The following is a 26,344-nucleotide window of genomic DNA, read 5'->3' as shown; positions in this document are numbered from 1 at the left end:
CAGCATGTTACAGAAACATCTATTATTATTATTAGCTTACTGTATTGCAGTCGTGTATATGTACACATTTTTTCCACTTCATAACATAATCATACAATGCCCTTATGAGTTCATTTGTTTTTCATTTATTCATTTTTTACAGATTGGTTCTTTCAACCCCGCATATGATAAAATCTTTAGTCAGCTGACAAATGTCAAATACAAAGGTGAGTGTTTGATTTACTAGCATTGTAACAGAATGGCTATTAGATCAGACAGAGTAAATTGCACCTGTTTAGTAAACTGCAAGCCAAGTAAAACCAGTAATGCAAAACTGGTTTAGAATGAAAGAACATGCTTACACAGCAGAATAATACAAAACGGACTATGAAAGCTGCACAAACATGGACTCTTCACAGCAATGTTTCTGTGACTCAATGTGCGTAAAGTTTCTAGAGACTATAGAATAGTCAGGCCGAGAATCACCAATTCAGTAAAACGGCACAGAATACAAACTGCTACTTGCAGCTATCCGTATACCAGTGGCGGTGCGTCCTTAGTGGGCGCAGGAGTGCCGCCCCTCTCTCATGCACCCACTCACTCAACAATACATAGATTCATGCATTGCATGAATCAATGTATTGTTGCTGCTGCCGCCCACTATTCAGGTGGCCGGCCCCCTGCCGAGCAGCGGCCATCTGAATAACAGCGGTGGGTGTGTTTTGGAAGTGTCTATCAGAGCCAGCGGCTCTTTAGGCTTCCCGATATTGCCTGTGGGCTCTAATCGGTTTCCAAATGGTTAACCGGGGGATGCACAGGGTGTGCGTTCCCTGGTTAACACTGATGCGTCTCAGCCAATCGGGTTCACCCGGTCTGGTTACCGGTCACCTGATTGGCTGAAGCGAGATCGAGGGCGGGAGAAGACATTGAGGGATCGTGGAGGGAGGATGGCTAACCTGAGAAAGGTAAGTGCGGGGCGGGCAATCTGGTGGCATTTTAAGAGGCACAGTGGCGACAATGGATGGGCACAGTGAGGCTGCAATTGATGATTTATTTTTTTTCGTTTGTTTGTGCCCCCCCCCAAAAAAAAATTTGAGCACCAGCCGCCACTGCCGTATACAATATCCCTTTCAGTGAAATTCAAGATGGTTCTGGTAACACAGATAACAGGTGGATGTATCAAAGAATGAACAGCCACCCTACTGAAACTGAATTACTCTAATAGCAATTGGGGAGGTGCACCCCACAGTTGCTTGGTCTTTCGGTTCCCGTTCAGCTGTCCCAACACAAGTTCTTGATAATGGAGAGCCTCTCGCCTAACCGCAGATCACTTGCCCAGCTCATCTGCCTCCTCAGGTTTAGCTTCTCTGAGCTGCTAAGGATAGGAAGCAGAGATACCTGACTTTGCTGGGTGTGTCCAAAAACACATGGAGTTATGAAAATGACCCTGTATTTGAGCTCAGTGAATAATTGGGCTCGCTGCTGAAGTATATCAAATTGTTACCTACCAATATCCTGTGTGTGTGTGTGTGTGTGTGTGTGTGTTTTTTTTATTTTTTTTCTGCAGTTCTAACTTAACTTTATGGCATTTTGTTCTTCTCTGTTTGCAACCTTTTTGGATTTGTTTGGAAGACCTTGCATGTTTCTTGAATGGATGTTTTTAAACTTTTCACTGTCGTACAGGGCAAACAGTCCAAATTCCAGGGTTTAATATACAAGATCTTCTGCCCAAGAGCCTGGATGAATATTATCGGTATGAGGGTTCCATTACTACTCCGCCCTGCTACCCCAGTGTCTTATGGTCTGTTTTTCACCATCCTATGTTCATTTCAGAGGAGCAGGTAATGTAGTGTCTTCAATGTCCTCTAGTATGTCATTCGCTTACCGATATACATATAATGCACTTTCTAGCCAATGATTGGTTTGGTAAGGGGGGACAGATGAAATCAACACCCAATACAGGGATTTGTTTTGTTATCTAAAACTTCATTAATATTGTTAGTTAAATATAATAAACCGGTGCTATTTTTTTGGTGTCAAATCTAATGTTGACTTGCAGCTGTCAGTTTTGGAGACGGCACTATACTGCTCAGGGAGGAACACTTCAGCGCCCATAGAGATGACGAATAATTATAGGCGGCTGCAGCGAGAAGGTGATAGGCTGGTTTCTGTCTCTTTTAAGGAAGGTAAGTCTGCAGTCCGGATGAAGATGGTCGCTCAGCTGGAACTATAATCTGAGAAATCTGCCTGTTGGCTGATGTTCTTTCTCTCTGTACACAGGTGTTGTCCTTTCCGTTGTTTTGGCCTGTGCGCTCGGTTCTTTAGTCATTATTTCAATCACCTGCTGGTTGTTTCACAGGAAAAAACGGTAGGAAGCTCTTTGTGGTCTATTCACATGTAATGTTGTTGGTGCATGGCCTCGAATCTATAGATTTCACAAGCCATGAGTTAGAAAATATAATATAGGGTTTTTTTTTTTTTCTGGATAGAGTAGAGGGGTAACACTGCTGATTCTGTGGCAACTCAAAATTCTGGCTTCACCCTCCCTTTTAATCCCTGTGACATCGGTGATCGGGACAGTTTGAGAGAATGATTGTCCCTAATGGCGACACACAGTAGTTTTAAACCATCAGCATTCTTTAAATCGAAATGATCCATTATTTCTATATAGTTCTACCTTTAGTCAATTTGACAGGTGCAGTGGTCAAAAAGGGAAGGGGCACAATCAAGAAGTGGTGTCCAGGATGAACACTCCAACCTCGGTGTCCGGGACTGACCATTTTATGTATAAGTGACAAATACGTTAATTAGCCGCAAACACTGATGCTTTTGGTGTAGCAACCAACAGAATTCTAAAGGGTGTCCAAGACCACCCACCCCCCACTGTATATAAACAAATCAGAATATTAGACCGGGTTGGCTTTACTAATCACTTGCATGTACTGTATACTTTAAAAGAAAACCCCAGTCATCATTTTTAAGAGGTCCTGCACCTGGGCTTCTAAAATGCACACATGGGCCTTTCTGTTGTCTGTAAAGTGTTTTACGAAGGTGTTGCAATTTTTTAATTTTTGCAGGAGCAAGAAAAACAAGAAAATTGTGTACACAGCTGCTGTTCCTATGGAGGAAAACACATCTAAAGTATGACATATGTAATATTATCATAATTCCTTTGAGACTGTCCAAAGAAAGAGGAAGCCCATTGGAAGTCAACTCTACCTGTCTACTGAACACTTATGAATCATGAAAGCCCTTAGTCATGGAGGAAGACTATTTAAATACTCATGTACTATATCTTGTAATCCTGAGAATGATTTTTCTTGCAACACTTCCCTTTTGTAAAGAAAAATGCAAGTGAATTTAATTTGAATGAAAGCTTATTGTTCAGATGCACACTAGACAATCGGGATAAGGAGCTTTGACACATTCCGCACAATGGTTGCCATTAAGCACCTAGTATGCAATCTTGATATCCGTCTACACCAGGGATCTCAAACTGGTGGCCCTGCTGCTTTTGTGAAACTTCAAGTCCCATGAGGCATTGCAAGGCTGACAGTTACAAGCATGACTCTCTCAGGCAGAGGCACGATGAGACTATACCATGCATATTTTTGAATAGACCTTTAATCGAGCAGTGAGATGAGGGAGCCCATTTTAAAATTTCTGAATCCCTGGCTGTTATGCTGGCCCTCTGGCTTTAGTACATTGAGTCGTTGACTTAAGTGTTTATACCTAAAGATTTATTTTGTTCAGTGCAGGTGAATGGTTCTTTTGCTGCATTCTGGTAGCTGACACCACTGGTTGTCAGAATACCTGAGCAGTGCCTGCATGTGATTGGATAACCCTGCCCTTTGACAAAAGTGGATTGAAAAAACAGCTTTTGTCAAATCAGGCATTGCCCATAGCGCCACCCACGGAGCAAATTTTGACCTTTTTTTTTACCATGAATCAGACAAAATTTGATGCCCTTAAGGCCAGACATTATTGGAGCAAATTTCTTTCCTGCAACTACAGGTGCCGACGGGGGAATCCATCCCTCGAGCCACTGTGTTCACTCAGTGGAGGAGGCGGGGGAAGCCATCCCCGCTGGAAGAACACTGCTAGCGATAATCCACATGTAAAATCTGGCAGGCTGGGTGTACCCAAGTTGATCGATCATAGTTCAAATCTCACAGGTTTAGCAGGAACAGTCTATGGCCAGCATTAGACCAAATATTAAGATTAGAGGAGAGTCAAAAGTCCTGATCTGCAAACTTGTTTCAGGTCAGTGATTCAAAGCATTTTTAACAAAAAGACATGACAGACAGGCAGCTAGTATTTTCAAAAGAAATCCGCAATGATTGCCTTTGTTCTTTATCCACTTTCCTTTACAGCTAAAACTTCTAACAAGCGCTGGATCCAAGATATCATCAAGGGAAGTATGTTACCAATAACAACCGGTCACATTCTAGCTGGCATTACCCAGGGCAGGTTCTGAATCTGAACATCCACTTTGTGTCCAGATATTTTCCTTAAACAAGACCCATTATTGGGTAATGCATACCTACAAATGACTGGCCATGTTTATTTAGTTTAACTAAAATAGCAATATAATTGCTTATTCCTCTTAAGAAATATAATAGATAGTGTTTTATAAATAACAGATCTTCCCCCTTCTAGAATGAGGTGCCCATTTTATAAAAGATTTCCTCAAGTGATCAGTCTTGGCATTAGATAGTTATCTTTAAAATTATTCCTTTTTTTTTTTTCCTTTTAAATACTGGCAATGCCTTTGGTTTTAAACATACCCCTATTAAAATGGTGCTATTAAATGGTTCATCTTAAGTAGAAGTCTGGTCTAAATTAAAATCTGCTACCCCCCCCCCCCCCATTCTAATCCCTATACTAGCTATTTTATAAAGAAAAGATGTCTATATTTAATCTAAGGACGCTCCGGTCTGGTCATGTGATCTCCCCAGCATTGGCTTCAGGGGAGTGGAGAGCATAGCAACTGCGGTGCCTGGGCAGGGACATCACCCATAGGCTTACTAGAGGGCATGCATTGTCGGCTGTCCCCTCTTCCCTGAAGATGGCACTGGAAGTCGATCACATGACTGGACTGGAGCTCCCTCAGAATAGGTAAGTGTACACATCTTTCCTTTTTATAGACTGGTTTGTATGTGGGTTGAGGGTGGGCAAAGGTTTAGGCTAAGATAGGTTTAATCCAGACTTCTGCTTTTAAATATTTATTTACACACTACCTCCAGCCTCTAGTTACTTCTGTTACCTAGATCTAAGCCACAAATACAGAACTGAGTAGCCATTTCACAATACTTTTCCAACAGCTTCCTAGTTTCAGAGAATAGTTTATCATGGACCCAGTATTCTATGTGACTATACCCTGTATATTGCCGTCAAAGTCCAATGAGATTTCCACTGGACTGCACTACATGTCCTGTAGTATTTTTAGAGGTGGCATAACATATCTTTTATTCTGTTTTAGCTAAATAATTCTATATTACGCCGTAGTGTGATGGTACGTTACTTGTCTCCATACAAACTGCAAAGCACACAGCCTTCAAGTATTTTCCACTTTCCAGCTGTAAGGAAGGCTCAGCCTACGTGAAAAAGGGAACGTTTTATGTGGCACACTGCTTCACACTGTTACATTTCTTAATACGCCTTCTATTTGTGAACCACAAGTGTCATAATATTTGCACATTATTGAGCCACACAAGAGTTCGGAATTTTTCCAGTTCTCCAAAAGACAATAACTTACCATAGAGAGCAGTATTGCATGGTAAAACCTCAGTTTCAGTAATATAGATATTTTATGTATATTATGGTTTGCTATCATTATGTTTTTCAATAAAATCATATGGGTTTATACATATATTATTGATTTTGTATTTTAATGACTGTATAATAAACCATGTTCTTGTAAAACTTGGTGACTTTGGTTACTTACATTATGAATGATTTGTGGCTATCTACTGTAGGGCTAACCCAGAAGGAGCCGCTTGGTAATTTGGGTTCTCTGTTGTGCACCTGGTTGAGTGAATGTTGGTGCACACACTTAAAGGAACACAAGTGTGAATACCTTTTTAACTAGATTGTCACTTGGTATTGGGAAGTAGACACAAGACTGTTTAGTGGTAAATTAACTCAATGTATTGTATGGGTTAGACTCTGGATTAGATCATTGGAGCATAAATGAGCATACAGAAGGTAGATTCAGACACCATGCCCTAGACCAGTGATGGCGAACCTTGGCACCCCTGATGTTTTGGAACTATATTTCCCATGATGCTCAACTACACCACAGTGTGCATGAGCATCATGGGAAATGTAGTTCCAAAACATCTGGGGTGCCAAGGTTCGCCATCACTGCCCTAGACAGTATAATTGCTACGCCTAGGTTAATTAGAATAGAATTTTGTACCACTAGACTGGAATCGACACATCAGCAAAGTCCGCAATAAACAGTACATAATACTTAGTATTGTAATACTATAACTAGTCCACAGTGCATGGCTAGGATATGGCGCAATGTCTTCTAAAAGGTACCTCCTTGGCATACACAATGGGTAAAGGTCTCTGTAGCAGCTGTAAGGGGTCTTTAGTCTTTATTTTTCAGACCCCTTTCACACTGAGGCAGTTTTCAGGTGTTTTAGTGCTACAAATACATTAACAAAAAAAGCAGCGCTCAATGGATAAAGGCATAAAACGTTATAGTCTAAAAAAACAATGTAGGTATTACATGTAGTAAACACACACAGTGATTATAATAATCATGGAAACTATAAAAACATGATATTTATAGTATAATAGTAGTATAATAACTAATCACTGTGTGTGTGTTTTACTACATGTAATACCTACGTTATTTTTTTTTAGAGTTTTATGCCTTTTATCCATTGAGTGCTGCTTTGTTGTTGTGTCTGCTTGTCCATTTTCCAGTGGTTGGCAGCTGCACTGGTTATCGGTTACTTTTAACTTTACAGGTTGGACTGAGTCACGCTTAGTGTGGTTGTAGTGCCCACAGGGATATTTTTACGTTGGTGCTACAAATAGCCTCGGAAAAGCACCTGTAAACTGCCTCTCATTCGTTTGCATGAGTGCTTTGACACTTGGCGGTGCGCTTGTGGGACGTTCGAAAAAGTCCTGCAAGCAGCATCTTTTGGGGTGAAGCTATGAGTAAGCATCACATGATGTGAAACATGTCAGCCACCTTTTTCCTGTTCACTTCATTTTGACTATATCGCTTCTGGTTGTTTTTTGGATTTTATTTGTACAATAAAAACATCGTTTTAAGGAGTGCGGCAGTCCAGGATCTTCTTCTATCCAATGCACCCGTGTATAGCCAGCACCCTTTTGGTTTCGTGGGACGGAAGCAAAGCCAAGGGATCAGCAGTTTTTAGAGCGGTATCGTCTCTCAGTTCTTTTGGGGTGGGGTTGGAACGCTGTAAAAAGTGCTCCAAAAAATTAAATGACTGAATGAGCAGTGCTTTTGAAGCCACTTAAGTGTTCAGAAAGCACGATTTCATGTGACCTTTAAAAAAACACCCCACTAGCACCGCTAAAGCAACACAAAAATGCCTGGGTATTTAGCGCTGCTTCAGTGTGAAAGGGGTTTAACGCTTCAACTGGCAAGCATTGGGGCCCAACTGTAGCATTGGTACACATGAGAATAGTCTGAGTAAAGCCTGCCGGCAGCAATAATGCTACCAGATGGATGTATGGTCAGTTCCAAAAGGGGTCAGTTCACAGCTATTGGTCCATTCTGCTCTGCACTCAGGTGACTGGCTGCTGCCACGATCAAACTCGGCCCTCTGAATTGTGCTCAGGCCACCAATATGAAGCAGTGGTTGTACACACTGGACAGCGATGTGCACTTTCTGGTCTCCCTCACGGCCAGAGGATGCTGTGTCCTGTACAACCTGGTAAAATGCAGCTTTTTACACCTCTGGCAATCTCTCTCTGGGAAATGCAGTTCAAAAGCTTTTGATTACAGCAGTTTCTCTGTCCTTTTGAACTACAGTTCCCACAGTGAAGGGCTACCTGACTCATGCCTCTAACTCAGGGGTGTCAAACTCAATTTCATCGTGGGCCGCATCAACATTATGATTGCCCTCAAAGGGGCCGGTTGTATCTGTAAGATTAGATGTCCAGCGCATCCCCTCCCCTTTACATTAGATGTCAAGAGCCACCCCACCATCAGAAGTTGAGTCCCCCACTCTCCCTTACATCACAGTGCATCAAAGTAACGGTCTGGAGTAGAGCTGGAGCTCTCCTGCAGGAGAGATGCGAGGGCCACATGAAATGGCCTGGAGGGCCAAAAAATCGGCCCGTGAGCCTTGTGTTTGACACCTGTGCTCTAACTGATATAGCGTGGCAGAAACAGCCAGTGTTTCTCGCTTTCCACTCTTGGAAAAGCACCTGGCTTATCATGCCATTGCCATTACTAAAGGCAAATCCACTTTGCACTACAAGTGCACTTGAAAGTGCAGTTGCTGTAGATCTGAGGGGGACATGCAAGGGAAGTTCAAAAATGCTTTTTTTTTTTTGGATAATAAAATCAGCAGAGCCTCCCTTTTATTTCAGATCTTCCCCTCAGATCTACAGTGACTGCACCTCCAATGCACTTGCAGTGCAAAGTGGATTTGCCTTTAGTAAATAAATCCCAGACTGTCAATAACATTTTCAGAAGCCGGGAATGGCAGCTCCCTTACTTCTTGGCTGTCAGTCCGCCAAATACTTTTTTTTTCTTCCTATAGCTATTCCTTGTGGTCATGTGAACATTCAGCGTCTACAAATGACCAGATCTATTGACTACTTTATATTAAATCAAGAAGTGGAGTACAATCAAAGGTGGTACAAGTAAATGTTCCTCTAGGATGCAGATTACAAGATTGTTTGATGGCACAAAGCACTAAGATCTCGTTCACACTAGGAATTCAGGAGATGGTAGAACCCAGCGGTTGAGCCAAGCTATTTCCTTCCCCTTAGCTGCAGTCATGTTCAAGGGATTAAAGCAGATGGTGAGGAGGAGAATGTTTCCTCACCACCTGTCAAATACTCTCTGAAGCACAATCCATACATGGATCACACTTCAGAGAGTACCACTAGTGTAAATGAGCCCTAGTGCAAACATGTGGGCATCTGCCCTGTATTGTTGGTTTCTAACTAAAACATTAACAGAAGTTCTTGAGGGAACAAACTAAAGCTGACGCTTCTAAATATTTGGAAAATATAAATTATATATATATATATATATATATATATATATATATATATATATATTCATAACAGGAAACAGGTCCACATGGACCATAGCGACAGTACAATCAAGTTGGCATCAATAGATACATATGCATAACTGGGTAAACATAAGTGGCATTTGACTTAACTTGGTGGACGACAGATCCTCGGTTAGACCCGTGCAGACGGGGTGTGTGGGTATCAGGTGGTTAACACATTATTTCTGCAATAGTCCTATCTCTGGCACATCTACCCTTTTATCGTCGTGTGTCCAACATGCACCTGTGAGATGCAATAGGTCACCTTGGTCCCACAGACCCGCTCTCTCTTTTTTACAATTTACAGAGATAATAATAGAGAGAGAAAAGAAGAGCAAGAATTCGGGCGGCGCCCAAGATCAGCGAGGATGTAGGGGGGAAGAGTGTAGCACAGGGGGGGTATGGGGAAGGAGGGTTGGAGGTAGGGGATTAAGGGGGGAGTTCGCGAGCAGGGGTTTCTGTATCCATCTAACTAACTGTTCGTAGGGTCTACCGGTTTCGCAAGTTGGGCCGATTGACCTTGGAGAATGGCTCCCATCGGGAAACTCCAAGGGGTTCCCCTGAGGGCCTGTCCCTCCTCCGAGTATGTAAAAATGTTCCAGAGTTGCCAGGTTTTGGAGTATGACTCGTGTCTGTCTTGGTTTGTGAGAATTAGGTCTTCCATCTTGTTAATGTCATCCACTTTCCGCAGCCACATGGCGACAGTCGGGTGTGGAGACTTCCAGCAGAGCGGAATGCATGCCTTGGCTGCGTCTAGAAGGAGGCGAATAACTGATTTTTTGTAGGCGCGTGTGGGGGTATCGTTTGCATGTAGTAGAAAGTACGCCGGATCATCGGGGATCGGACGTTCTGTAAATTTTTGTGATATCCGCCTGACCTCTGTCCAGAAGGTCTGCAGGCGTGGGCATGACCCGAGGATATGAAGTAGTGTGCCTCTCTCTGTTTGGCATCATCAGCAAAGTTCTGACGTTGTCGGGAAGAATTTACTTAGTAGGGCTGGGGTTCTGTACCATCGTGTTAGGACTTTGTAGTTAGTCCCTTGGACTTTGGTGCAGATAGAGGATTTGTGTACGAACGTAAGGATGTGTTGCTTTTTTTTTTGTTTTGCGGAAAACGTGCATTGCAGGTCGCACTCCCATTTGCCGATGCTTGGAATTTGGTACCCCTCCGCCGGTGTGATCAGTATGGTATGTGTGAGGGACAAGGCGTGCGGCAGTGTGCCCGAGTCCGAGCATAACTCCTCCAGAGTCGTGAGAGGATGGTTCGCTGTAGCAGGGGGCGGTATGGTGCTCAGGAAATGGCTGAGCTGGCAGGCTCTTAAGAAGTTTAATTGGTACCGGCCCTCTGAGTCTATCAGCTCCATCATTGTTTTCCAACGTCCCGCTTCGCTAAAGTGAGAGGCCTGGAAAAGTCCAGACTCTCTCAGAGTACAGAATTTCGTGTCCCGCATACCCGGTTCGAAGTGTGGGTTTCCCAGTACCGGGCGTAACGGTGAATTACCTGAGGATAGATTAACTTGTGTCATCAGCCTGGCGCAGATTTTGATAGTGTTGTCTATTAACGGATGGTGTTGGACACTCTTTTGTATTGCTGCAGGGCACCAAGGTGCTCATTGTAGGGCAGTCTCGCTTTTCGCCTGTTCCAGTCGTGGCCATAATTTAGTATTCCAGTGTCGGCACCAGTCAATGAGGCGGTTCAAATGTGCCGTGTGATAGTACGTAAGTATGTCTGGCATAGCCAGCCCTCTGTGTTGTTTTGGGAGGGAAAGTATTGTCCTGTGTAGTCTAGGATGTTTCCCCCGCCCACAGGAATGTCCTGAATGTGGATTGGACTTGTTTAAAGTAATCCGCCGGTAGTATGGGGAGGGCTTGCAGAAGGTATAAAAATTTAGGCAGTACAGTCATTTTGAGTATACTGCACATACCGAACCACTAGTGGAGACCAGTGGTCCAATGGTTCAGCAACTTTTGGACAGACTTAAGTAATGGTGGGAAATTAAGTTTGAAAATTTGGGAGAAGGCTGGGGGTATGCGCGTGCCCAAGTACGTCAGGGCTGTGTCCCTCCCTTTCAGGCTAAAGCTGTCTCGGAGGTGTGAAAGGTGCGGTCGGGATATACCCACCCCCATCACCACTGATTTGTTCAAATTAATTTATAATTTGGATAGTTTCCCGTATGTGTCAAATTCGCGCATTAGGTTAGGTATATAGGATATTGTCGGGTTCGTCAGCGAGAATAGAATGTCGTCAGCATAGGCCGAAACCTTGTATTACTCCGTCTCCCACTTTTATACCAGAGATGTCTGGGTTCACCCTTACATGCCTTAGAAAGGGTTCAAGGGACAGTGCAAAGAGGAGGGGTGAAAGTGGACAACCCTGCCTTGTCCCGTTTGTAATCGGGAACGATTCCGACAACGTCCCGTTCGCCCTGACTTTAGCCGTCGGGTCCGTGTAAGCTGCTGTTATCCAGTTTAGCATTTTTTGTCCAAGTTCTATGTGTCTCAAGGGGGCGAACATGAATTGCCAGCTAACCCGGTCGAACTGCCTTTTCGGCGTCCGTACCTACAAAAACACAAGGTGTCTTCGTAGTGTTTGCGGCATGCAGCAGGTTTAGTATTTGGCGGTGTTGTCTCTAGCCTCTCTGGTTGGTACGAAACCTACTTGGTCAAGATAGATAAGGTTATGTAAATGTTGTTGGATTCTAGATGCAATTATTTTGGTGAAGAGTTTGTCGGTGTTCAGCAGTGATATCAGGCGATAATTACCGCACTGGCCCGGATCCTTCCCGTCTTTAGGAATTACTGCTATCTGTGCTTGCAAAGTGGATATGTGTAATTTCACCCCTGTTCTAAGGTTGTTAAGCAGGGTCACCAAGTGAGTGCCTAGGGAGGGGATTAGAGTCCTATAGTAGGTAGTGGTAAGTCCGTCTAGGCCTGGTACCCTACCCGGTTTGAAGTTGTTCAGTGCTACTTGGAGTTCAGGTAGGGTAATGGGTTCGTCCAGGATGTCTCTTGTTTCTGACGGTAAGGTCGGCATGTTTGAGGAGGTACAGTAATCTCACAACAGGTCTGAGCTAGGGTAGAGGGGTGTTGGGGGTAAATTATACAGTGTGTGATAGAAAGCCCTAAATTCCTGGGAGATATGTTGTGGTATAGACACCTTCTGTCCTCCGCATTGAGATGATGTGTGGTATGTAGGACGCCTTATTCTGTGTTCGAATTGCCTGGGCTAGCATTCTCCCGCATTTGGTACCCGACTCATAGACTTTACTTCTACAGACCTGAATCGCCTCCTTGGCTTTATATTGCAGTATGTCAGTGACTTGTTTGCGGGTATTGTCAAGTTCAGTCCCCAACTGTCCCGTCGGTGTCTGCTTGTGCTGTGTCTCCAAGGCCTGTAGTTTGAAAAGTAGCGCTGTCAACTGCTCAGTTCTTAGTCTTTTCTGTCTAGACCCGTGTTTGATGAGTATACCCCGGATTACGGCCTTATGGGCCTCCCACACCACCTCTGGTTTACTGTCCTGGGTACATCAAGTGTCTGTGGGGGACCAAGAAGTAGTCGATACGCAAGTAGGACTGGTGTGGTCTGGAAAATAAGTTGTAGTCACTCTCTCCTGGGTGGAATAGGCACCAAGCGTCTACCAGTGGAGTGAAGCGTCGCATGTATACGTTTGTGCATTTCACCCGAGGTTGAGGAATGTCCAGTGGAGGTGTCCTCTGTCGGTCTCAGGGGAATATTGAAATCACCCCCTACAATAAGTTGCCCTTCTGCAAAGCGTGTCAGATGTTCCAATTGTCTCGTCAGGAAAATATATATTTTATAAAATGGAACTAAACACATTAATTTAACGGTTTTCCACAACAATTACATTCAAGGCAAGCAGTGAATGATAACTGTCACAGTTACTTGTGCTCTCAACCCAACTGTCAACCCATAAAATGGTCTTTGTCCTTACTGATATATGCAGCACTTCGAAAACTGCAGAACAAACCGAGGCTGAGATGGCAGCTTTCTTGGAGCTGTAGAGAGTAGGCGGGTTTAGTTCGACATTAAAACACTGGTTAGTTACTGTTTAGTGTTAACTATTTTCAGTTACTGAAAATCTCTAATGTCAAATCTTCTTTTTATGAAAGACCATCTGAAGTTCTTAGAATGAGAAGTTTTCCGCTTGCAAGAGGGTGAAAAGACTGACAAGGACACTTCATGCACAGGTTTATGCACAGATTTCTATTAAAATCGCCCCCAAAGTAATCAAAAGTAGTGCAGGAACTACTTTTGGAAATCCGTGCGGTGCTGCAAAGTCGGCGTCGTACTGATTGTGACGCGCCTATTGCAATAGGCTGCAATTTGACCTGTCAAATCGTGTTGATTGTGAATGGGGGGGGGTCTCATTCCCAAAAATGTATTTTACCCTTTCCTACAATGTCTTGAAAAAGTATTCACACCCCTTGAAATTTTTCACATTTTGTTATGTTACAACCAAAAACGTAAATGTATGTTATTGGGATTTTATGTGATGGACCAACACAAAGTAGCACATAATTTATTTTACAAATAAATATCTGAACATACATTTGTATTCAGCCCCCTTTACTCCCTAACTAAAATCTAGTGGAACCAATTGCCTTTAGAAGTCACCTAATTAGTAAATAGAGTTCACGTGTGTAATTTATTCTTGGTATAAATACAGCTGTTCTGTGAGGTTTGTTAGAGAATCTTGGTGAACAAACAGCATAGTGAAGTCCAAGGAACACACCAGACAGGTCAGTGATAAAGTTGTGGAGAAGTTTAAAGCAGGGTTAGGTCATAAAACAATATCCCAAGCTTTGAACATCTCACAGAGCACTGTTCAATCCATCATCCGAACATGGAAAGAGTATGGCACAACTGCAAACCTACCAAGACATGGCCATCCACCTAAACTGACAGGCCAGGCAAGGAGACCATTAATCAGAGAAGAGGCCCATGGTAACTCTGAAGAAGCTGCAGAGATCCATAGCTTAGGTGGGAGAATCTGTCCACAGGACAACCATTAGTCGTGCACTCCACAAATCTGGTCTTTATGGAAGAATGGCAAGAAGAAAGACCAGATTAAAAGTGAACCATAAGAAGTCCTGTTTGCAATTTGTAAGAAGCTATGTGGGGGACACAGCAAACATGTGGAAGAAGGTGCTCGGGTTTAGATGAGACCAAAATGTAACTTTTTGGCCTAAAAGCAAAACACTATGTGTGGCGGAAAACTAATACTGCACATCACCCTGCACAAACCATCCCCACTGTGAAAGATGGTGGTGGCAGCATCATGTTGTGGGGATGCTTTTCTTCATCAGGGACAGGGAAGCTGGTCAGAGTTGATGGGAAGATGAATGGAGCCAAATACAGTGCAATCTGAGAAGAAAACCGGTTAGAGTCTGCAAAAGACTTGAGACTGGGGTGGAGGTTCCAATGGTGTGAACCCAGCCTTAAAGCGGAGGTTCACCCTCAATAGAAACTTCAGCTTATTAAGACCGGCACAATAACTACATGTAAATTCCGCTATCGCTAATATTTAAAATGATTCCAATACCTTGATTCAGCAAGACAATACCAGGCACTTCCGGGTATCTCTCCCGCGGGAGTGGGCGTGTAATTTCGTTTCCAAGCGCCCCAGTGTCTCCTGGGAGCACAGCATCATGCTTCCCAAGAGCCATAAGGCAGACTCACGAAATCTCGCGGGATTCACCGCTTCCCGGAAGCATTTGCTTGTGGGCTTCACGCTGCCCACAAGCAAAATGGAAACGGCCAGAAGAGATTTTTATAAAGAGACATTTCATGCCGAGGGAGAATGCGGGCCACTAGGAACATGAAACATGTGAGTACAATTTAAAGAACAGTACAAGAGTTAAATAAGAATAAAAAAAATAAACTTCCGGACCACGGAACCCCCACTTAAAAGTGTTACTAAACCTAGGACCCTGCATTCACTATATAAGGTCTCCCACTGTACACAGAACATGGAAATGCAATTATTTTAGTAAATATAAACTGCTAAATACTTTTTCTCATCAGCAGTATATAGCAGTCTTATGATTTCTTTCCTGGCCAGTCTCATGTCAGCACACCTGGGTTAACCCCTCCCTCCAGTCTCAGGGCCACTTTCTCCTAGCCAATAAAAGAGAGCCTCTCCCCCCCCATTCTCTTTTTTTGGTCAGACTCCAGGCCACCATGCTCAAGGAATTGACTACATCCCCCTACCGAACCTACCCTCCCAGGTTCAAGCCTCTTCTGGGTTGGAAGGTCCATAACAATTAAACATGTGCAATTTGTTTTGTTCTTAATTAGTTTTTTAGCGAATTTCGACAATAATAACCTAACTATTAAATTATAGGCTTTGAAATTTGGCTGTTAGTGAACGTAACGAATACGAATTTACCCGAAGTAACAAATGTTTTATCTAAACTAATGAAACGTAACAAATTAATGATAAATAACAATAATAATAATTTTTTATTATTAATATTATTTATTATTAATTAGGTCTGTTCCATTTGTTTAGATGCAGGATTCGTTTTTTCAGATAATTCATAACTTCAGATAAAATTGTATTTGTTATGTTCACTAACAGCCAAATTTGAAAAGAAATTCCAGTACCTATAATTTAATAGTTGATTATTATTAGTTATTCTTTTGAATTTTCGGATTTTCCTTTCTTACTTTTCCAATTTACACATTTTCGAGTTTACGAATCTATGAATTTTCAAATTTACGAATTTTCAAATTGCGATCATAACGAATGACCAGAAAAACAAAAAAAAATAGCTTTTTAAAAATATACCCATTCAAGGCCTCTCGGGCCTTTTGGGAGTCAGCTCCAGGAGTATACGCAGCCTTGCAGCGCCTAGCAAGACACGTGTACCTGCCGTTGGAGGATTCTACAACATTCAGAGACCCAATGGACAGGCATGCAGATCTGAAGAAGATCTATTCAACGGCCATAGCCCTAGCCTCGATCTCCAGAGCTCTAAAGGTCTGGATCACAAATGTGGAGATGGCCCTAAAGCCAGGCACTGGAGGAACTTAAAGGGGTTGTAAAGGAAAAACATTGTTTTCATAATAAGCATACTTTACTTGCAGACATTCCTCTTTTCACTTCCTCATTGTTTGTTTTTGCTCAGAAGTTGCTCTATTTCTTCTCTGTTCTGTTCACTTCCTGCTTGTCTGATTTTACTGACCACCGTGATTGGAGGCTTTACTGCGGTGGTCAGTAACGTGCTCACCCCCTCCTGGGAACTACATCTGTGTGGCAGGATGCTCTCTACGTGTTAGAGACTTCAAGGAGGTGTGAATTACTGGGCGTGTCACAATTCATACTGGGAAATGTAGTTCTTACATGAACGAGCGATGCAAATCAGGAAGTGAATGAGAGAACAGAAACTAGAATGCTGGAGGTGATATAGATGAAGGAATTTAATAGGTATTTACTCATTTTTTAACAGAATCATTACACTATTCTGTCTGTCTACCTTGCAGACATTAATTTTAGGCAATTTTTTTTTTTCCTTTAGTGAACCTTTAATCTGTCAACTGCCTTTCTGGCAGAAGCCTCCATAGACCTGGTCAAACTGCTGGCAAGGCTCATGATTTATTCAGTAACGGCGAAAAGGGCCCTGTGGCTGTGCCATTGGATGGCGGATGGCACCTCAAAACAGGCACTCTGTAAAATCCAGTGCAATGGCAGGATGCTATTCAGAGAGAGCCTGGAAGAGGCTATCAAGCGAGCCACTGGAGGAAAGTCGGGTCTACTACCACAGAGACCCAAAAGGAGACAGTAAGCTGTTCGTTTAGGTTAATCAGAGTTCAGAAGAGCTTGTGAGGCCAGGTTGTATAGACCAGGTCTAGAATATGCGAGATCCCAATGGAGAGGCACACAAAGCTCCTTTCTACGGAACGTGAAGTCCAGGGCTGCTCAAACCGCAAAGAAAGCGGAGACGTTTTGAAAGTTTTGCCATGCGACCTCTCCAGGTGTGCGACCTTTTGGAGGGTATGGGTGGAGAAAGTCATGGACCAATGGGTCCAGAAGACAAACAAACAAGGTTACAGGATAATATTTCTAGAAAAGCCACCAGACATCTTAGTCCAGACAGAATGGCAACAAGATCAGAGGAAACAAAGGTGCTTGCGAGAATATGTGACCGGCTCACTTCAAAAGGAGGCAATCTCTCCAGTTCCTCTAAAACAGCAGAGAAGAGGGTTTTTTCTTTATGCCGACTGTAAAAACTGCATGATAATAGGTCACCCTGCTTGTGTTCATAGTCGACTGCCAAGACACTACACAAAGATGGCTATGACTAAGCATTGAGGTTCAATGTGAAACGCGTCAGTTGTTTATTTCCCACTGTATGCTGTTTTTTGTAGTGCATTTTCTTTTTACCCAATAAAGGGCACGTCTTTTTTAGACATTGGAGTGCGGCTGTCCATATACATTCCTTTCTTTACAAAGATGGAGGTAGCCCTTTTTCCATCTTAAAAACAAACAACAAAACTTTGTTTTATATCAATAGGCGTTTGCTTGAAGAGACAGACCAATGATAAAAGTAGCACCGATGGATTAATTTTGTTTATTCTGTTACAACCCTGATTTTATTTCTGTAGCCTAATTCCCACATCTTTACAAAACAAGACTAGTATTTCCTAAGGCCAATCCAATGTTTGTCTGTGGAACAGACCGGATCATGGGTTTCCAGTCCTGTACAAACTACCACACTTCATCACTAATGCTTTTTATAGAAAATGGACAGCTAGAATTATGGATAAATACAGAACTCAAATCACCAGGAGCTCAGATGAGTCAACTAAGAATAGTGCCGCAAGACAGACTGACAGCAGGTGAGACGTGACTGACCCACCCAACCTACTGGTGGAAACCTTAGACCCTGCCTAATCCTTTCTCTGCACTTCTGAAGATTTCTTTTACCCTAACTTTTATTTAGGAAGTCTGGACAAGTTCCTGTTTCTAAAACGTGGTTAGGGATATAGTTACACAGCATGTATAAGATAGTAAGAGAGGAGATATAGAGGATCTTGCATTAAAGGAACACAATAGCAAATACAAGGAAAGCCGTGAGCAAGTGGCAAAATCAACTGGCCTAATTCGTGTCCTGGGAGCTGGAGCATGACCCAACATGTTTTACTGATTAGTCATAATGGGTACACTGTGATGTTTCCCTCACCTTGATATTCTACTTTGTCCTTTGCTCTCTAAACAAATATACATTAGGCATCAATTGGGAAGAAAAATGTATTGGCAGATCATCACCTTTCCCTGGTAGGTTAGGATATGAAAGCCGAGTTTTCTTTTTTAAAATGGTTGTAAACCTCTGAAATGAAAAATGAACAGAGTATATCCATCTATCCTTCTGTGAGCTTGCCTTAATCCAAAGTATCAAATATGATTTCTGTCTCCTCTTTCTTCCCTCTGCTATCTGCATTAGTCACTTCTGACAGATTTACCTGACATCTGTAAATAATAGCCTCAGCTTTGCATGTTTCTCTACGAGACTGTGTGGAGGGGGTATCCCTCCTTCCACTCAGGTATCAGATTACACCTAGCTCTGTGCTCTATGATGTGCAGTGTGTGAGTCACATTTCTCCCTCTTGCCTTCTAGAGCTGAGAAATAGCCTTTGATCTGTGTGTTTTAGAAGGTTGTTGAGGAAAGATGGCTACAGATAAACAGGTACAACTTATGTAGGAGGATTTGTTTCATCTCTTTGGATCACCTGAGGCCAGTCACTTCACTGGGTATATGTGAGGGTTTACATCCACTTGCTTTAGTTCAGTTGCTATGCTGTATGCCAGCTTCACCTACAATATAATACACTGAAGATTAAAGTGATGCTTAATAATATCCTTATTACATAGTTAGTCAGGTTAAAAAAAAAGACACAAGTCCATCCAGTTCAACAAAAAAATATATATATATATAATATCATACAATCCCATATACCCATTTCTATACCCACAGTTGATCCAGAGGAAGGCGAAAAACCCCAGCAGAGCATGATCCAATTTGCTACAGCAGGGGAAAAAAATCCTTCCTGATCCCCCGAGAGGCAATTGGATTTTCTCCGGGTCAACTTTACCTATAAATGTTAGTACTCAGTTATATTATGTAAAATGTTTTAACAATAGATATCTTATGTACATTTAGAAAATAATCCAGGCCTTTGAAATAATCTATACACATTCACTACTTAATGGCCCTGTAATCTATTTTTCATGAAATCATATCTTGCTGTGTTTTCTGTCTTCTTGAAATGCCCACGGTGAGCATCTTTTTCACCCCCTCACTTTCGTTTGTTTGGAATGAGCAAATCACATTAGCTGCCGTCACATGCATTGCTCTATGCATACTACAATCCCCAAGGTTCATAGGCCCTAGTGCATTTCAGGAGTGAGAGAAGGTGGTTATGTCCCTACATACAATGGGACCTATGAAAACAAATGTAGCCACCCTCTAACACACAGATGTTAAACTGGTGGCCCTCCAGTTGCTGCGGAACTGCAAGTCCCATGAGGCATTGCAAGGCTGACAGTTACAAGTATGACTCCCACAGGCAGAGGCATGATGGGGCTTATAGTTCCGCAACAGCTGGAGGGTTGCAGAAAATCATTATATACTTTGAGGTCTATCTAGATCAGGGGTCTCCAAACTGCGGCCCGGGGGCCGAATGTGGCCCTTTGCTAGCCTTCATCCGGCCCTTGGGGCACTATTGCTCCCAATGATTTGAGGCAATATTCCTCCCAATGACACCAACAATGGGGCACTATTTCTTCCACTAACACCAATGATGGAGCACTATTCCTACTGACCACCAACACTGAGGCCATGTTTATTCTCACTGAGGCTCGGCTCAAGGCATTTTCTACCCCCACTGGTTGGAATTCGGCCCCCCTCAAGTCTGAAAGACAGCAAACTGGCCCTTTGCTTGAAAAGTTTGGAGACCCCTGATCTAGATTGTGCTCTGCTGTAAGTTAATATTGTTGGAAATGCCTCCTAGTTTAAATATGCAGTCAGCTTTGCTTGCTTGTGATTAGTAGGATAGGACTGCATGGCAATTCATAATCCATTTATTGGTGCCCTTGTGATTTCTGTCGCCTGTGCTAATCAGATTTTATTCCTCAAGAAAAAAAATTATATATACACACCAAAAATAATAGTAGTTTAAAACAAAAACAAAAAAAAACAGAGTTTGACATCACTAGACAGAGGATTGATATACAAAAGGTGAAAATATTATGTATTACAACTTAAGCAACCCCACAAAAGTGAAAATTAAAGATAGGATAGATAGTTTGCCATTGCCAAATTGTAATGCTCTGAACTGTCATCCATTATAGACCTTAAATAAGGTGTTTATCAAGTGTGACATGCATATGCCAATGAAAATACTTATGCATTACAGTTTAGTGAATTAAACCCATGAACAACTAGATTCTTTAATGTACTGATTAGAAAAGGCAGACTTGTCCAATAAAATACAGTGTAGCAAAAAATAAATAAAAATTCAGGGCTTGTAAACTAGCCCCATCTGGTGGTCATAGTGCAGTTCCTATAGATAAGGCAGATCTATTATTTTTTTTCAATCACAAAGGTGAAATTATAGGACAGAAGAATGCTCTGGAACTATTACTGACACATAAAAGCAAGGAATTATCTATGTTCCTGTTTCGCTAAATTAGCAGTGATTGTCGCTATATTTGTTCCACTGAATAAGCAGGGATTTGCTTTATGCTTATTCCAAACTTCATGTGAAAAGGGCCTTAGACTTGGATCTCTGACTGTGCCACCTTGAATTTTAATTCAGCAGGATTATACTTTGCTGACTGGTATTAGAAATAGACCTGCCCCTCCACTACTGTCAGCTCATATCATGTATAAATGACTGAAGAAATGCCAGTCTTGTAAATATAATTCATATTTTATTTATGATTAAGGGGGCAGTCCTAAAATTTACCAAGACAAACAGCAGGCAATTTCTGCTCTTTACTTAAAATTCCAAGAACAGAAAAAAAGTCTGCATTTGTGTGTTATAAATGATAATCAGTTTAAGAAAAGGCACATTTCTGGGAAGGTACACCATCCAGCAGAGTTTGCCCAATTATCACCCCGGGTGAGTTTTTAAAATGTGCCCACCTCAGATACACATGTATGATGAATGATTAATTGTTTCCTTCTGGGGTTTACTGGTATAAGTTATCACAATCAGTCATTGTAAGAAAAGGCTACATTATACAGATTTTAAATTTAAAGATTTGACATTCAGAATATTTTATTTGGGAGAGACAGAATTTTTTTAGAAACTTGTGTACATTACTCATTAAAAAAAAAGAGGAATTTTGACTTACCTGTAATTTCCATAATAGTAGTACAGTACAGTACAGGACACAGACAATGTATTCATACACCATGGGTTTTGGGACTGTACCTTTAGGTCAGGGATATGCAATTAGCGGACCCCCAGCTGTTGCAGAACTACATGTCCCATGAGGCATAGCAAGACTCTGACAGCTACAAGCATGACATCCAGAGGCAGAGGCATGATGGGACTTAGTTATGCAACAGCTGGAGGTCCGCTAATTGCATATCCCTGCTTTAGGTGATTGGACACTGACAAGCTATATCTGGTCTCCCACAGTACACAGAACAAGGAAATGCAATTATCTTAGTAAATATAAACTGCTAAATACCATTTCTCATCAGCAGTAAGAGCAGTCTTGTGACTTCTTTCAGTGTCTGGTTAAAGCTTGTAGGAGGAGTTTTCATTCTCCCCTGATTGTCCTATAATGCTGCAGGATCCCGGACCCTCTGTTTGGACAGTGCTGATTGCATGTGATCAGCACAGAGCCACTGTGCCGAAGAAAAATAAAACGTTCTAGCAATACACACCAAACTAAGCATGTGTAGCTTGCCCTCAAGGCTCCGTTTTATCAGCAGATATTCTAGGGACTGTGGAAGAAGGGGAGGATCAGAGAAGACAGGATCAAACTGCCTTTCTACACAATGCAGAGGATTAAGCCCTTAGGTTTCACAGTGAGTAAAACAATCACACTTTACTGCATATACAGACTGATTTTACTGCTGTGGGTTTGGTAACACTTTAAGTTCCCCTGGAAACACAGGGTGCCAGAACAGGGGCCTTACACAAGAAGGAACTTGAATAAGGTTCTTCTAAAGATGGACAAGCTAGTGGTCTAAGAATGGATGGATGCTGAAAGCTATATTCTGGTCCAGTCTGATTTTGGACTTGGATTACAGAGTAAACTCAGGAATTGAATACATATACTGAAAAATTAGAAATCTCTTGCGCTACTAGTGAGTCGATACGAAATGTGGGGAAGCCAGAAAGCAGAAGCTGCTAGATCTAATAGTGTTCACTATACACATGAATATATAAATTTTAAAGATGATCTTGCGCTAAAGATAGATAAATACAAACAAACTACAAAATGTGCAATAATGTGATAAAGTGATAAAGTGCTATCTAAGTGATACCAAACGGGGGGGGGGGCTCTCCCGCCGACGACAACGGCGATCTCGCGGAGACCGCTGTTATCGTTTACAGGACTGCTCATGCTAAAATTGGGCCAAATTTATTGTCTTATTTTTAAATTCAAAAAAGTTATTTTTTTCCCAAAAAAAGTGCGCTTGTAAGACCGCTGCGCAAATACGGTGTGACAAAAAGTATTGAAATGGCCGCCATTTTATTCTCTAGGGTGTTAGAAAAAATATATATATAATGTTTGGGGGTTTTAAGTAATTTTCTAGCAAAAAAAAACTGTTTTAGTCTTGTAAACACCAAATCTGAAAAACACCTAAGGTCCCTAAGTAGTTAACAAATTTTTTCAACATTGACATCCTTTTGCACATTGCATTATTGAACCATCCACACACTGTGTGCATTGGTGCATTTTTTTACACATTTAGCACTTTTTTTGCAGTTTTTGCACTGTTAGCAATTTATTTGCACTTTTTTGCTTTTTCCTTTGATTTGCACAGTGGCACTTTATATTTATATTTGATCACTTCTGAATATTGTATCTATATCTGTTTACGGGTCAACATATATAGGCCTTTTTATATGAGCCGTTTGGTATCACTTAGATAGCACTTTATCACATTATTGCACTGTTTGTAGTTTGTTTGTATTTATCTATCTTTAGCGCAAGATCATCTTTAAAAATTCATGAATACATATACTGCTGCAGTGGCGGAATTACAGTAGGTGTTTGTGATATTGTGTTTTTAGCACGACAGCATCACGCTGATTCTCGGCGACATGGTGCCGAGATCTCGCACTCACTGGAATAGTGACAGCACATCCCAGCAAGCACGTCATAGAAGCGACGGGAGATCCGACTTGGATTCCCGCCAATTCTACACGTGTGCGGCGTTTGTTATGAATCCTGAGGGGGAAGTCCCCGCCGGATTTTAAATAAAAATCCGGCATGGGTTCCCCCCTCAGGAGCATACCGGGCCCTTAGGTCTGTTATGGGTTGTAAGGAGAGCCCCCCTACGCCGAAAAAACGGCGTAGGGGGTCCCCCTACAATCCATACCAGACCCGTATCCAAAGCACGCTACCCGGCCGGCCAGGAAGGGAGTGGGGACGAGCGAGCGCCCCCCCCCTCCTGAGCCGTACCAGGCTGCATGCCCTCAACATGGGGGGGTTGGGTGCTCTGGGGCGCACTGCGGCCCCCCCACCTCAGAGCACCCTGTCCCCATGTTGATGAGGACAGGGCCCCTTCCCGACAACCCTGGCCGTTGGTTGTCGGGGTATGCGGGCGGGAGTCTTATCGGAATCTGGGAGCCCCCTTTAATAAGGGGGCCCCCAGATACCGGCCCCCCACCCTAAGTGAATGGATATGGGGTACATCGTACCCCTAACCATTCACCTGTAGGAAAAATGTCAAAGTTAATAAACACACCACACAAGGGTTTTTAAAATAATTTATTTTTCTGCTCCGGAGGCTCCCCCTGTCTTCTTTATTAGCTCTTTTACCAGGGGGAGCTTCTTCTTTGACGTTCTTGGGTGGGTGGGGGCCGCCGTCTGGTTCTCTTCCACCGCCGGGGGGGGTCGCTTTTAAAAAAGCCCCCACCCCCCGGCGGGTTTCCTCCGGCATCTTCGGCGGGGGGGCTTCTTCTTCCGCTATCCCGACGGGTCTTCTCCGCTATCCGGGGGTCTTCTCAACTCTCCGGGGGTCTCCTATGTCGCCGCTCTCCGCTGTTGACTCGGCGCTCCCCGGTTCTTCCTCTCGCTGTCCGGTGCCTTCTTCTTCCGTGCTGTACGTCTTCTTCTCCTTCCGTGCTGTGAGTTCTTCTTTCGTGCTGTGACGTCATGTTCTTCACTTCTCTTCTTCTCCCGATGTTGACACGTCGCCTTTCCTCGCTGCAATGACGGGTGCGCGGCTTGCATCGGATTTATATAGACCTCACAATCCCATCATGCTCTGGTACCTACCCATGTGATACCTACCCACGTGGGTAGGTATCACATGGGTAGGTACAGAGCATAATGGGACTGTGAGGCCTATATAGGTCCAATGCAAGCCGAGCACCCGTCATTTTAGCGAGAAGAGCCGGCGTGTCAACATCTGGAGAAGAGAAGATGACGTCACAGCCCGGAAGAAGAAGAATACGTCACAGCACGGAAGAAGAAGATAGACGTTCAGCGCTGAAGGAGAAGGCACCGGACAGCTGGAGGAAGAACCGGGGTGCGCCGAGTCAACAGCGGAGAGCGGCGAACATAGCAGAAGACCCCCGGAGAGTGAAGAAGACCCCCCGGATAGCCGAAGAAGACCCCCGATAGCGGAAGAAGAAGAAGCACACCACCCCCCGCCGAAGACGTCGGAGGAAACCCGCCGAGGAGTGGGCGCTTTTATAAAAGCGACCCCCCCTGGCGGTGGAAGAGAACCGGACGGCGGCGAAGAGCGGCCCCCACCTGAAGACGTCAAAGAAGAAGCCCCCCCTGGTAAACAGAGCTAAAGAAGACAGGGGGCGGCCTCCGGAGCAGACTAATAAATTATTTTAAAAACTCTTGTGTTTATTGACTTTAACATTTTTCCTCCAGGTGAATGGGTAGGGGTACGATGTACCCCATATCCATTCACTTAGGGTGGGGGGCCCGTATCTGGGGGCCCCCTTATTAAAGGGGGCTCCCAGATTCCGATGAGCCTCCCGCCCGCATACCCCGACAACCAACGGCCAGGGTTGTCGGGAAGGGGCCCTGTCCTCATCAACATGGGGACAGGGTGCTCTGGGGTGGGGGGGGGCCCGCAGTGCGCCCCCCTGCCCCAGAGCACCCAACCCCCCCATGTTGAGGGCATGCAGCCTGGTACGGCTCAGGAGGGGGGGCGCTCGCTCGTCCCCACTCCTTTCCTGGCCGGCCGGGTAGCGTGCTTTGGATACGGGTCTGGTATGGATTGTAGGGGGACCCCCTACGCCGTTTTTTCGGCATAGGGGGGCTCTCCTTACAACCCATAACAGACCTAAGGGCCCGGTATGCTCCTGAGGGGGGAACCCATGCCGGATTTTTATTTAAAATCCGGCGGGGACTTCCCCTCAGGATTCATAACAAACGCCGCACACGTGTAGATTTGGCGGGAATCCAAGTCGGATCTCCCGTCGCTTCTATGACGGCTTTGTCTCTATCGCGGCAAGCCAGCTCGGCGCTGGCTCCCGCGATGGGGCTCGTAGGTGCTCAATCTCGCCGAGAAAGGGAGTGAGATTGACACAATATCGCGTGCACCTACTGTACCAGAGTCGCAACAGTCGCACTTGCGGCAGGGCCCTGGCATTTCATCACTGTGGAGGGGGCAGCAGGGTTTCTATTCACACGGCTCTGAGCGGAGAGCGTGTCTCATGGAACAGCAGCACAGAGACACCGGCATTGACAGTTCTCTCTCCCCCTTCGTCCGTCCTCTCTTGCGCGGGATGACAGAGGACACAGCTGATCTGACCCCCCCCCTTCTCCCCCTCCCCTCACATGGGCGCAGTCAGGTGTAAAGCCAACGAGCTCACATTGTGAAGCTAACTTGTTTAAAAGTAGACTCATT

General features: G+C 43.7%; 1 protein-coding gene across 1 annotated transcript in view; it reads left to right on the top strand.

The window, feature by feature from the left end:
• CA12 (carbonic anhydrase 12) overlaps nucleotides 1–4,252 on the top strand; it is a 32,671-nt gene extending 28,419 nt beyond the window's left edge. Inside the window, exons 6-10 of the mRNA XM_040343074.1 lie at nucleotides 143–206; nucleotides 1,663–1,820; nucleotides 2,039–2,165; nucleotides 2,260–2,347; nucleotides 3,057–4,252. Of these exons, the coding sequence (XP_040199008.1) occupies nucleotides 143–206; nucleotides 1,663–1,820; nucleotides 2,039–2,165; nucleotides 2,260–2,347; nucleotides 3,057–3,126 (507 nt within the window). The 3' untranslated portion in view covers nucleotides 3,127–4,252. The remainder of the gene's footprint in view (nucleotides 1–142; nucleotides 207–1,662; nucleotides 1,821–2,038; nucleotides 2,166–2,259; nucleotides 2,348–3,056) is intronic.
• The last annotated feature ends 22,092 nt before the right edge of the window (nucleotides 4,253–26,344 follow it).

This window comes from Rana temporaria, chromosome 3, assembly GCF_905171775.1.
Source record: "Rana temporaria chromosome 3, aRanTem1.1, whole genome shotgun sequence".
Classification (NCBI taxonomy): Eukaryota; Metazoa; Chordata; class Amphibia; order Anura; family Ranidae; genus Rana; species Rana temporaria.
Note: the sequence above shows the minus strand (reverse complement) of the source record. Positions and strands in the feature narration are given on the sequence as shown.